This window comes from the organism of the source record quoted next, unplaced genomic scaffold (genome assembly GCF_019419815.1).
Source record: "Pyrus x bretschneideri cultivar Hongxiangsu unplaced genomic scaffold, Pyrus_bretschneideri_v1 Contig28, whole genome shotgun sequence".
Taxonomy (NCBI): Eukaryota; Viridiplantae; Streptophyta; class Magnoliopsida; order Rosales; family Rosaceae; genus Pyrus; species Pyrus x bretschneideri.
This window is the reverse complement of record NW_025999590.1, coordinates 4,535,931-4,548,084: the sequence shown is the minus strand read 5'-3', so window position 1 is coordinate 4,548,084 and position 12,154 is coordinate 4,535,931. Positions and strand designations below refer to the sequence as shown.

At 38.8% G+C, this 12,154-nt stretch overlaps 1 protein-coding gene and 1 non-coding gene across 5 annotated transcripts; one reads left to right on the top strand and one right to left on the bottom strand.

Moving 5' to 3' along the window:
- Positions 1 to 36: 36 nt before the first annotated feature.
- LOC125479385 lies at positions 37 to 138 on the bottom strand. The gene has a single exon (XR_007259946.1). It is a non-coding gene; the product is annotated as a U6 spliceosomal RNA (small nuclear RNA).
- A 2,220-nt stretch (positions 139 to 2,358) lies between these two features.
- On the top strand, positions 2,359 to 10,678 carry LOC103930113 (lysine-specific histone demethylase 1 homolog 3). Of its 4 annotated transcripts, XM_048588347.1 has the most exons (10): positions 2,371 to 2,507; positions 2,632 to 2,678; positions 2,776 to 4,810; positions 5,163 to 5,304; positions 5,463 to 7,739; positions 7,898 to 7,991; positions 8,105 to 8,598; positions 8,709 to 9,425; positions 9,585 to 9,659; positions 10,035 to 10,678. In XM_048588347.1, the coding sequence occupies exons 3-10, from the start codon at positions 2,964 to 2,966 to the stop codon at positions 10,098 to 10,100; spliced, it is 5,712 nt and encodes a 1,903-aa protein (XP_048444304.1). In that variant the 5' UTR covers positions 2,371 to 2,507; positions 2,632 to 2,678; positions 2,776 to 2,963; the 3' UTR covers positions 10,101 to 10,678. The 4 variants fall into 4 exon arrangements, with proteins under 4 accessions (XP_048444302.1, XP_048444304.1, XP_048444301.1 ...); XM_048588345.1 differs by lacking the exon at positions 2,632 to 2,678 and having other exon boundaries at positions 2,359 to 2,507; XM_048588344.1 differs by having other exon boundaries at positions 2,632 to 4,810.
- Positions 10,679 to 12,154: the final 1,476 nt, after the last annotated feature.

Here is a 12,154-nt window from a genome sequence, read left to right as displayed (position 1 = left end):
TAAGAAAAGGACCGGTTATGAACCATTTTTTTAAGTACAACAATAGATCATTTCTCGATTGATGCGTGTTATTTTGCGGAAGAGCTATGCTAATTTTTTTTATATCATTCCAATTTTATCGGATGTCTCCAATGGGACATGATTTATAAAAAGGTAATATTTCCATATATGTTTACGTCATTTTTTATTTATTTGTCATTTCAATACAAATTAGTTTATGGATTAAATAATGAGGATTGAAATAGAAAAAAAATAAAACGCTTCAAATTATGAAATTAATTAATTAGAAACTTCGCCAAATTTCATGGTGCATCTATATTTAGCAAAGTAAGTGACCGTATTTGTAAAGAGTAATTGCTGTTATATATTCATAACCGTTTAAGTCTTTACAATAAGTGATACGATCAAGCAAATCAACTATTAAGAACCCATATGAGTTAGTTTCAAGTCGGTATTGACATCATCAAAAACAAATTGCCGTGTCATTTCATATTAGATGATTAAGATGTAAGAAATTTGGAAAATCAATAGTTTGGGTGGTATTGACATCATCAATTATCTTTTAATGGTATTTAGATAGCTATGTAATCACTTTCAAATCAAGATCATGTTCCAAAATGTGCATTGAGCCATTGACTTGCGAAGCTATAGAATCATTTTTTCCAAAATGTCAAGGTATAATACAATCTTCAAAAAGGCGGTTTATTGAATAGTAAGGCTTGGCCCACTCCTCGTTTGGCAGCTCGGACTGTACTGACTATTTATGTCGGATAGGATAAATAGCCACCGGATAGTACTGACTAAATTAGTCGGGTGTTTGGTGCAGTATCAGACTAATGACCGTATTATTTATAATGTGTTTGGTATTATACTAGATAGGAGGAATCAAACTTAAAAAAAAAAAAAATTTTAAAAAAAGTGAAATCATTTTTTTGTTCCCAGATCTCTCCACACCCCCCAAATACTCTCCCTCTCTCTCCCTTCTTCTTCCCCAACTGCAGAAGAATCCCAAATAATTGTTCCCCAGCTTTCTCCGCCACACCCCCCAAACTCCCTCATTTTCTCTCCCATATTCTTCTTCCCCGACTAAATAATCCGGGCGTTTTGGTTGGTTTTATTAAGCTGGTGTATACCGTGTTATCCTATCCGACCGGTTAAATTAATCCGACGCTTATTTAGTACAAGTGAACGCCAAACACCCGAGTCCGTATAACTAATCCTATCCGATCTTTTATCCGATCTGCCAAACAGGGCCTTAGTGTATATAATATCGTTTGTTAAAATTAAAAAAAATTATACTGCCAAACTTTAACTTGATATTAGTGAGTGATGATAGTCGAACCTAAAACCTATGATTTACAAGTAAAGAGAAATAATATTAGACCGTAATGCTAAGTGACATAATATGTATGTTAAGATTGATGAAATATTTTTCCTGTAGATAATATCTCGTATCAAAACATGAGAGTCCAACATAATTGATTGAAATATTATGTGTCTCTTCCTCCATCAATAATTGATTTTTAGTTAAACGCTCACATTCTGATCTTATATCATAGATGGGTTATTTATGTAGCAAATCCAACAATTCTATCAGAAATACCCATGTAGTAGGCCTAATAATTCAAACACGCTCTCACGTCACAAAAATATCTCACAACATTTAACATATAGCACTCTTAAACAACTGATGTTAATGTTTTGAACTATCAAAATGCTTGTATAATGTGCTTTTTTCCCATTCCAAAATGCATTTTACTAAACATAAGGGCCATTTTAATATTTTTCAAAAACTTTGAAAAATTGCGTACTTATTTTTTTGTTTGGTGGAATTTTTCTAAAATCATAATTAAGTGGTGCCAAAGGTATTTTCTCTAACCGCATCAAGTGATTCAATGATCAGAAACAAATTTCAGGTTAGTATTTTGTATGATATTATGTTCAATTTCTGATGCATGTATATCATATGACTAAAGAGAGATTGCCTATACCTTTATGACTCTCAGAAAATAAACTTCCGCAGCAACCGATCCCCAAATCAAAACCAATTCAAAAGAAAGCCATTCTTTGTAGTTTTTTTTTTTTTTTTTTTAGTACATCGATATTTCGATATTTTTACATTAAAGGAGTTCGGCTAAACCACACAATGAACAACCTAATTTAATATGAAAATCACCATCTACGAGATTCAAACCTAAAACCTTTCACTTTTAACTAAAGAAAAATATCACCAGTAGTACTGAGCGACCGCATTATCTGTAATTGTGTAAGTTTTATTTTCACTCCCACACAGTCTCTACAAATCGTGTGGGGCCAAAAATCCCTACTCAATACGTTCCTCTTTTAATTTTCCTTTTCATTTTACGTCAGCGCGTTTAATTCTCCCGCGGCGCACTTTATTTTATACAGCCGAACTTCCCAATTTTCCAACGCGACGCTAACGTGCGCACTTCACTCCCTTTGACGAATCCATTAACGCCATCGCGGTGGTGCTCCGCCGCACACAGGTCTGACCTCCACCCACCCCTCTCTTCTCCTCTCATTAGGGCTTAGTAACTGGTTGAAAAACCTAGGTAGATTTTATATTTTATAATTTTTTTTTTTTTTATCTCTGTATTTTTTCAATGGTAGATTTTATCGATTGAGGACTTAGAGTAGAGGGAGGCCATTGGCAGAAGGTATAGAGGAACTTAATCCTTGGCAGAAGCTTATCGAGGATTTGAATTTTGCAAAATTTTGAATTGTTAAAGTTTGTGATTGTCTGCGATTTGATAGGTGTTGGGATTTCTAGGCGTGGCTTCAATTTTTGATAATTGTGGCTGAATTGCTTTAAGGCGAGGTGCATGTGAATCATGAGCTTTAATTTTTTGACAATAGAGAAGTGGAAGGTGATGATTGGTTTCCCTGATTTGGGCACTGAAGCTGGATTAGGGTTACGAAAGACTCTGTTTTTGTAAAAAGATATGTTTGACAAAATGGATGTGGAGGACAAGAAGTCCGGCTTTAAGAAAAGATCGAAATTTCTCGAGTCGAATATGGTTGATTCTGATGATGATGAGCCAATTGGGTCACTGTTGAAGTTAAAGAGGCAGAGAAACCCTAAGAAGGTTAAGCCACGGTCAGAGGGTGGCGGCGAAAGGGGCAACAAGGTTGAGGACGAAGAACAGTATTTGGGGGGGCTGGATGATACCTTGGCAAGTTTGAGGAAGAAGTTGAAGGGTCCTAAGAAAGATTCTGGGACTGGAACTATGAGGGGAAGGAGTTTTGATTTGGATGGTGTACAGTCTTTGGATCAGTCCTCTAATGGGCATGGGGATGACAGGGGATTAGATGCAAAAGCGATGTCAAGAGTTTTAGAGAAAGGCCCTGTCATGGGTGATGATGGATCTGATGTGACTATCGATATAGGGGTAGAAAACAAGCTCAGTGGGAATGGAAAGGGAAAGAGACCCAAGATTTCTAGGTCTCTGAGATTTGGGGAAGGTTCTAATAGCTCTTTGGATCATCATCCAGGAGATTCATTACCAGCATTTTCCTGGAAGTCACAATCTGGTTTGGTAATGAATTCTCGTGCCTCTTCAAGTCCTAAAGAGAAGAGTGGTTCTAAGGTTTTGGAGGAAGGGTTGAACCCTAGTGTGGATGGTGTTGCACGAAACACCATACCTTTATCTGATTCAAATTCATTGGATTCAGCCTCTGATCAGTGTAAGGCAGATGAAAGTCAAAGTTTTGATTACAGATTAAGATTATGTCAAGCCTCTAACCTCCATAGGGAGAATCAAGAGACATTCAATGATAAAAAGCATAAAAGGCCTTACAAAGTTGTTTCAGAAGATCGAGCTCCTGCCTACTCGCATTCAGGATTTGATTCCAAATTGATTAAGAATGAAGCGATAGTGGATCCTTCTGGTTCAAATTTTCAAGAGGGACCATGCAGCTCAGATGAAGTTAATGATGGAGACAGCAAACATTTGACTCAGCAAACGCGAACTTTTGAGGATGGATTGAAGCACTGCTCTATAGGAGGTTCCATTCAGTCCAAGGATGTTTTGGGTAGATGCACCTTAGCCGCAGACTGTGAAACCTCTTCTCCAGCTGGGAAAGGATTTATGCTGCCTCATTATAATCATGATCTTCTGGACAAGTCATGTGAAAATAAGTTGGAGGACAAACATTTGGTGTCCTCGTTACATCTACAACAGAACTCCTTGACATGCCATGTGAAGATTGAGGATGAGCTTGATTCTGACAGATGTCCAAACTTTTCCCAGCGTACTCAACATCAGTCGTCCAACTTTGCCTCAAACACAGTGGGGATGGAAGACAATAACAGTAATTGTAATGGTCTAATTTCTTGCACTAAGAGTCATGGCCTTGCTTCTGGTCCTTTGCAGGAGAAAAATGATGTTCCAATTCATGATCATCTTATCACTTGTGAAGAGGCTGATGAAAATGAGAGTTTCCCAGAAGACACAGTATCTCTACCAGATGTTGAAAACAAAAGCACTAAGCTATCAGCTATCCAACGTGTGGGGCGCAGTGCTAGAAAGCGTAGGCATGGAGACATGGCTTATGAGGGGGATGCTGATTGGGAGGTCTTGATAAATGATCAAGGTTTGGATGGTGACAATTCATTTAGAACGAGAGTGAAGTTTGATTCCTCTTCAAGTATCGGTACAGAGTCTGAAAGTGGTGAGGCTGCAGCAGTGTCTGCTGGTCTTAAAGCTCACGCAGTTGGTCCTGTTGAGAAGATCAAATTCAAGGAGATTTTGAAGCGCAGAGGTGGGGTTCAGGACTATTTGGAATGCAGGTTAGTTATTAATCTGAAACCTGCATGTAAAATAATAGGGGTTTCTTGTACGAATTGCATCTTTCAGCATTTTGTACTTGATACTAATTGTAGCTGTTACTTTATCCTTTTTACTTGACAATTGTTTCTAATTTTTCAAATGTTTTGGTTTTCTGTTGCATCCTTCTAATGCTAAGTTCTGTTTGACCTTAACGGTTTGAGTTTTCTTTTTAAATTTTGATGCCGCTTTACTTAAGTTGACATTAGTAAAATTGATGGTCTATTTATGTTTGTATGATTGGCATTTGGTTCAGATTTTTTTTCTTTCTTCTTTAAGTGGTTTTGTCCAATGTTTGATGATATTGCAATACAGGAACCAGATCCTTGCTCTGTGGAATAAAGATGTTAGTCGAATTTTGCCTCTCACTGATTGTGGGGTAACAGATACTTCTTGTGTGGATGATTCACCTCGTGCTTCCCTAATTAAGGATATTTATGCATTCCTTGATCTCAGTGTAAGTTTATAAAGCATTTAGAGATTTTTCTATGTGCCAGTCCAATATTGATCAGTCTTCTTCCTCTTTTCCTAGTGTCTTTTCATTCTCACATTTCCTTAGGAAGGATTGTAGTATTAACTTGTCTCATTTATTCCAATGTATCAAAACTTGGACAGGGCTATATAAATATTGGAATTGCTCTTGAGAAGGATAAAGCAGAACCTGGTTCCAAGCATGACTATAAAATTTTGAGAGAAAAAAATTTTGAGGAAATTTCTGGGGTATCCGTTGCTGATTCAGAGGATGGAGTTTCCTTTATCATTGGCCAGGTTAAGAGTTCTAAAACTAAAATTGATGCGAAGAGCGGTGTCATAATTAAAAACGACAACTCGACACAGGGAGTCTCAAAAGACAATGGGCTTGTTACTACAGTGGCATTGGAATTATCCAATGCAACAAACCATGCTGAGTGCAAGGCGGATCACCCGGAAAACACAAGTGTTGATGCAAGGTTACAAAGTAAATTGGACAATAAGGATGTTTCAAGTAGTGATCCAATTGGTGAGACATTGGGTGATGGAGGCGTCCCTCTTGTAACTCCAGAGTTAAAGAATGTATCACATAGTACTCAGTGTGCATCACAAGATCATGCAGTGAGAAATAATAATCTGCAATGTGGTCTGGAAGTCAAAAAGAAAATCATTGTCATAGGTGCTGGTCCTGCTGGATTAACTGCTGCACGCCACTTGCAACGTCAGGGCTTTTTAGTCACTATATTGGAAGCTAGGAGTAGGATAGGGGGCCGTGTTTATACAGACAGGTCATCTCTATCAGTTCCTGTGGATCTTGGTGCGAGCATTATAACTGGTGTTGAGGCTGATTGGGCAACTGAAAGACGACCAGACCCCTCCTCTTTGGTTTGTGCTCAGCTGGGCCTAGAGTTGACTGTCTTAAACAGTGATTGCCCTCTTTATGACATTGCAACAGGTGAAAAGGTTCCTGCAGATCTGGATGAAGCATTGGAAGCAGAGTTCAACAGCCTTCTTGATGACATGGTATTGCTTGTTGCACGGGAGGGAGAACAGACGAGAATGTCCCTCGAGGAAGGTTTGGAATATGCCCTCAAGAGGCGTCGTATGGAAAAAACAGGGACTAGTATTGAAGAAAAAGAACTGCATGGTTTAATGGATGGTTTCACTGATGCCAAAAAAAGTATAGATAGAGCTGAAGAAAGTTGTCAAAAGCAAGAGCTTTTGAGCCCTCTTGAGAGGAGGGTCATGGATTGGCATTTTGCCAATTTGGAATATGGTTGTGCTACTCTACTGAAGGAGGTATCTCTCCCCAACTGGAACCAGGATGATGTTTATGGTGGCTTTGGAGGAGCTCACTGCATGATTAAAGGGGGTTACAGCACTGTTGTTGAGTCTCTTGGAGAAGGACTTCAAATTCACTTGAATCATGTAGTAACTGATGTTTCATATGGCACCAAGGATGCAGGATTGAATAATAACCAGTGTAACAAAGTCAAGGTTTCCACATCTAATGGCAGCGATTTTTCAGGAGATGCAGTTTTGATTACGGTGCCTCTTGGGTGCTTAAAATCAGAAACCATCAAATTTTCCCCACCGTTACCCCACTGGAAACATTCTTCCATCCTGCGGCTTGGGTTTGGAGTTCTTAATAAAGTAGTTTTGGAATTTCAGGATGTCTTTTGGGATGACTCTGTGGATTACTTTGGAGCAACTGCTGAGGAAACAGACCTGAGGGGCCAGTGCTTTATGTTCTGGAATGTCAAGAAAACCGTTGGGGCTCCTGTTCTTATAGCTTTAGTGGTTGGTAAGGCAGCTATAGATGGGCAAAAGATGAGCGCTTCTGAACATGTTAACCATGCTTTAGTGGTACTTCGTAAATTGTTTGGAGAGGCTTCAGTACCTGATCCTGTTGCATCAGTTGTGACAGATTGGGGTAGGGATCCTTTCAGCTATGGTGCCTACTCATATGTTGCTGTTGGAGCTTCGGGGGAAGATTATGATATACTAGGGAGACCTGTTGAGAGCTGCCTATTTTTTGCTGGTGAAGCTACCTGCAAGGAGCATCCTGACACTGTTGGTGGTGCGATGATGAGTGGCCTTCGGGAGGCAGTGCGTATAATTGACATACTGACTACTGGAAATGATTACACAGCAGAAGCAGAGGCAATTGCGGGTATTCAGAGACAATCAGATTCTGAAAGGGATGAAGTTAGAGACATGACAAGGAGACTTGATGCAGTTGAACTTTCAAATGTCCCTTACAAGACCAAAGAGGCCCTACTCCAGGACATGTTCTTTAATGCAAAGACCACTAAAGGAAGGTTGCATCTGGCCAAGGAGTTATTAAATCTTCCCGTTGAAACCTTGAAGTCCTTTGCTGGCACCAAAGAAGGGCTGACTATTCTCAACTCATGGATACTGGTAATTCTGCATTATATTTATCTATCATTCAATCATTATGAATTCACAATATGTTCACACACACATTTTTTTTTTTTTTTGTTGATAGCATCCAATGTTTGCTTTCTTAGAATATTTTTCTTTTCTTTTTGTGACTATAAATTTTCTTACTACAATAGGACTCGATGGGGAAGGCTGGGACTCAACTCTTGCGGCATTGTGTTCGGCTCCTTGTGCTTGTTTCAACGGACCTACTGGCTGTGCGCTTGTCTGGTATTGTCTTCTTATTTCTCGATCTTTATCTACTGGCACTCCTATGTGCATTAATGTGTATCATTAGAATGTGTTTCTTTAAAATTAGTTGATCTCTCTGTTTTCTGGTGCAGGCATTGGGAAGACTGTAAGAGAAAAAGTTTGTGTACATACGAGCCGTGATATACGTGCCATAGCAAGTCAGCTAGTTAATGTGTGGCTAGAAGTTTTTCGCAAGGAAAAAGCTTCCAATGGTGCATTGAAGTTGTCAAGGCAAGCAACTGCTGCAGATGCATGGAAGAGAAAAACAATTAGAGATCCATCTTCTAGTAAGCCACCTCTACACACATTTCATTGTGGTTTGGAGCACAAAGGAAGCTTACAGGATTCAGCATCCACTGCAAGCCATTTGCCCTTGAATGCAAATGGTAAGAAAGTGAACGGCAAATCTATTAAGGGTGAAACAGAAAATTCCTCAAAATCGGAAATCAATTCATCAAGGTTTCGTGGTTCAACAGACAGGCCACATTCTGAGCTAAAGGAGATTGAGGTTTCTGTGACAGAAGCAGAAAGAGCTGCCATTGCTGCTGCTGAAGCAGCCCGTGCAGCAGCACTTGCAGCTGCTGAGGTTTGTTTCTCTCGTTACTCTACTCAATTTAGTGTGAATAGTAATGCCTCTCCCCTTCCTATTTGTGCCATTTTGTTCCACAAGAATTTAGTTGTTGTTGTTCATTGTAGGCATATGCATCTTCAGAAGCCAAGAGCAGTACACTGCTTCAGCTTCCCAAGATTCCCTCATTTCATAAGTTTGCTCGACGGGAGCAGTACCCTCAAATGGATGAGTATGATTTTAGGAGGAAGTGGTCTGGTGGTGTTTTGGGTAGACAAGATTGTGTATCAGAAATAGACTCCAGGAACTGCAAAGTTAGGGATTGGTCTGTTGATTTCTCTGCTGCTTGCGTCAATATTGATAGTTCAAGAATGTCAGTCGATAACCTCTCCCAGCGGAGCAATCCAAATGAGACTGCTAGTCAAACGAATTTCAGAGAGCACTCAGGAGAGAGTGCTGCTGTCGACAGCAGTATTTATACAAGAGCATGGGTTGATACAGCTGGTAGTGCCGGGATAAAGGATTATCATGCCATTGAGATGTGGCAATCTCAAGCAGCTGCAGCAGACCCTGATTTTTTCCATTCAGCACCGTATATAAATGACGAGGAAGATTCAAATACGACTTCGAGAAAACACAGCTGGAAGAATGAAGGACCTGTAAATGAGAGCTCTGTTTCCCAAGTTACCATGAACAAGGAGTCGTTAAAAAGTCATCATCGAGGAGCAGATAATATCAAGCAGGCTGTTGTCGATTATGTGGCTTCATTGCTTATGCCCCTTTATAAAGCTAAAAAAATAGATAGAGAGGGATACAAGTCAATCATGAAGAAAAGTGCTACCAAGGTTGGTAATTTTTCATATATCCTTCCTGTCATACTAAACAGAAAATATACCATGCTTTCCAGTAAAAAAATGTTTTGATTTTGTTGAACTCAGTTTTGCAACTATTCCCATTCCTTTGTTTTTCTTTAGTCTTAAATTTTTTGGGAATTCAATTTTCAGGTCATGGAGCTGGCCACAGACTCAGAAAAAGCCATGGCTGTTTATGAGTTTCTTGATTTCAAGCGCAGGAACAAGGTATTCTTCCATTGTGTTTGTTATAAAATGTCATATATGTCTTTCCATGCTTGCTTTAATGAGTTTTTTTAAGCTGTCAAAGTGATTTCCTGGCTGAGATTTGAACTATTTTCCATCAAAGATTGGCTTTCTTCACTTGAATGAGCAAAAATAAAATATTGTTGGCAACTTGGAATTTGTGTACATGCTATCCTGAACTTTTTGTTACTGTACATCAATTTCGCCAGGGAACGAACAGAAGTTTTTTCATTAAGTACAGGATAGCTTGTACAAAAATTTCACCCGGGAATGAACAGAAGTTTTTTCATTAACATATGATGGGGTGACATTAGTTTCTTCTTACCAAGTTTCTCTTCAATGCTTTAAAAACTGCAGATCCGTGCATTTGTGGATACATTGATTGAGAGGCACATGGCAGCGAAGCCCACAATGAAATCTTGATGGTCCCTTGGGTTGATTGGCCTGTGTTTGTGCATGGACTTCCGTACAGTACATGCAGAATTCTGTTGTTCCTGGATGAATTTAAAGCGTACGCTTGGAAGTGGTGGCTCACAGATAGAATCAAATCGGATCTTCTGAATGAAACTGCCTACAAGCATTTCAGTGATTTAGAAGAAGCAATGGAAGAAAGGGCATGTTTGTTGCCTGTTGAACTGGGCATCGTGAAATGCAATTATGTTTGGTCAGTGCAATAGGGACAACCATTTTGGATGCAAATGGAAGCATAATGAATTCTCTCAAAGCAGGTTGCTTTGTCCATTTCAATTACATGCATCAACTTGGTATGGAGATGATAGCAGATTGCACGAAGAAGTTGGTTTGTCATATCCTATTTTTCATTCGGGGATCCTCGACGAGGAGAAACTAATTCCTGACTTTTTTCTTTTTATCATTATTTCCTATGTGTACAGAGTAGGATTGTGTTAGTCAACAAGAATACAGAACATTTTTCCATGGTGGCCAACGTACTTTAATCTGATATGGTTACTCTTTTGGTTATACAGAAAGCACTAACTTTATATTTGCTCCCCATTAAATTGAACGGAGTTGCATATTTCTCTATTGGCAGACTCCAATGGATGAAATATCAGCTTTCTGAACTTTTTTCCTCTTTGATTGTGCCTTGTGTGGGGAGGCTTTTTCATGTATGATGTGCTCTAATAATTTCAACTTCTTGTTCCAGCTTCCAAATTAGTGATTCATGTCAAAGCATACGTGTAATAGCCGTATTGCATTGAAATCCAGAAAATAAGCGCAGGTATATTTTGTAGTAGATGTTCTGTTATACATCTAAAACTATGCATACAGAAATTGTATTCAGTTTTAGCTTCAATTATGGTTCGATTGCGTGATGAAATGCCAGGTTTTATCCATCATATTGAAATTGCCTTTGCTCTCGCTTCTAGTGTTTTTAGTCTCTGATTACACCTCTATTTGATTGTTGCTAGGCCAGGAAAGATATCTTTGGCTGTTCAGAAGAAGCGAGAGGTATGCACTCTAGCCTCTATATCTCCGCATTTGTTGATTCTAATATGTTTTGAAGATTGATCAACCCTTGCCTGATTGATGTTCAATATGCCAAACTGTTGGCAGATTCCATGACATGAGATGGATTAGGCTAATACATGTGTTTGTTTTAACATATTACGTGTTCTTTTGCCTGACATTTGGATTGAGTTTCGCTTAGTTGTGATTCCTAACATCTTATAGGGCAGTACCGCCTGCATACGTTTTGTTTTATACAGCTTTGACAATTGGCATGAACTTTTTCTTGAATGACATCAACCCTACTTTATTCGAAAGTTGGTAACGGTATGCATTCCATTTGAGTGATTAGCATTACCAAGTAGTGGAAGATATCAGATTTAACCATTCTCTTTTCCTAAATTACTGGGATGAGGTTCAAATGATGCCGAACATTTAATATTTTGTCGTTGTTACTGTCTTTTAATTGCTTATGTGATGTTTTAGTACTGTTAGGCAAACATGCAACTGTAGAACATTTGGCAAGCTAAAGAAATGGCCAAAATTCCAATGTACTCGGTACTTGCTGTTACGTTGCAGGGAATTTTCTCCCTCCATAGGAGTTTAACGGACCGTTTGCATGCTGTATTCAGTTTCTTATGCTGATTCCACCCTTGTGAAAGGACAGATGATTTATGCACCGTTTTTCTTCCTCCTGCACGTTTTTCTTTTTGGCTTTTTAGCCAAAATAATCTCTAAGTTTGGCATAATTCCTTACTTTGATTTCTGAGATTTAAAATCACCAGAAGTGGTTTATGAGATTGTCCATTGTGGATCATTTTGGTCATTTTGTGAAAAATCACCGTCAAATTGAAGAAATTACCATTTCAAGTGGAGGGGTTGATTTGACAAAAGTACCCTCAATTTAAGAGATTTTTAATAGGATGACCAAAATGACTGATAGTGGATAATCTCAAGGATGACTTCTATCGATTTTAAATTTTAGGTGTTAAAGGGAGGAGTTACGTAAT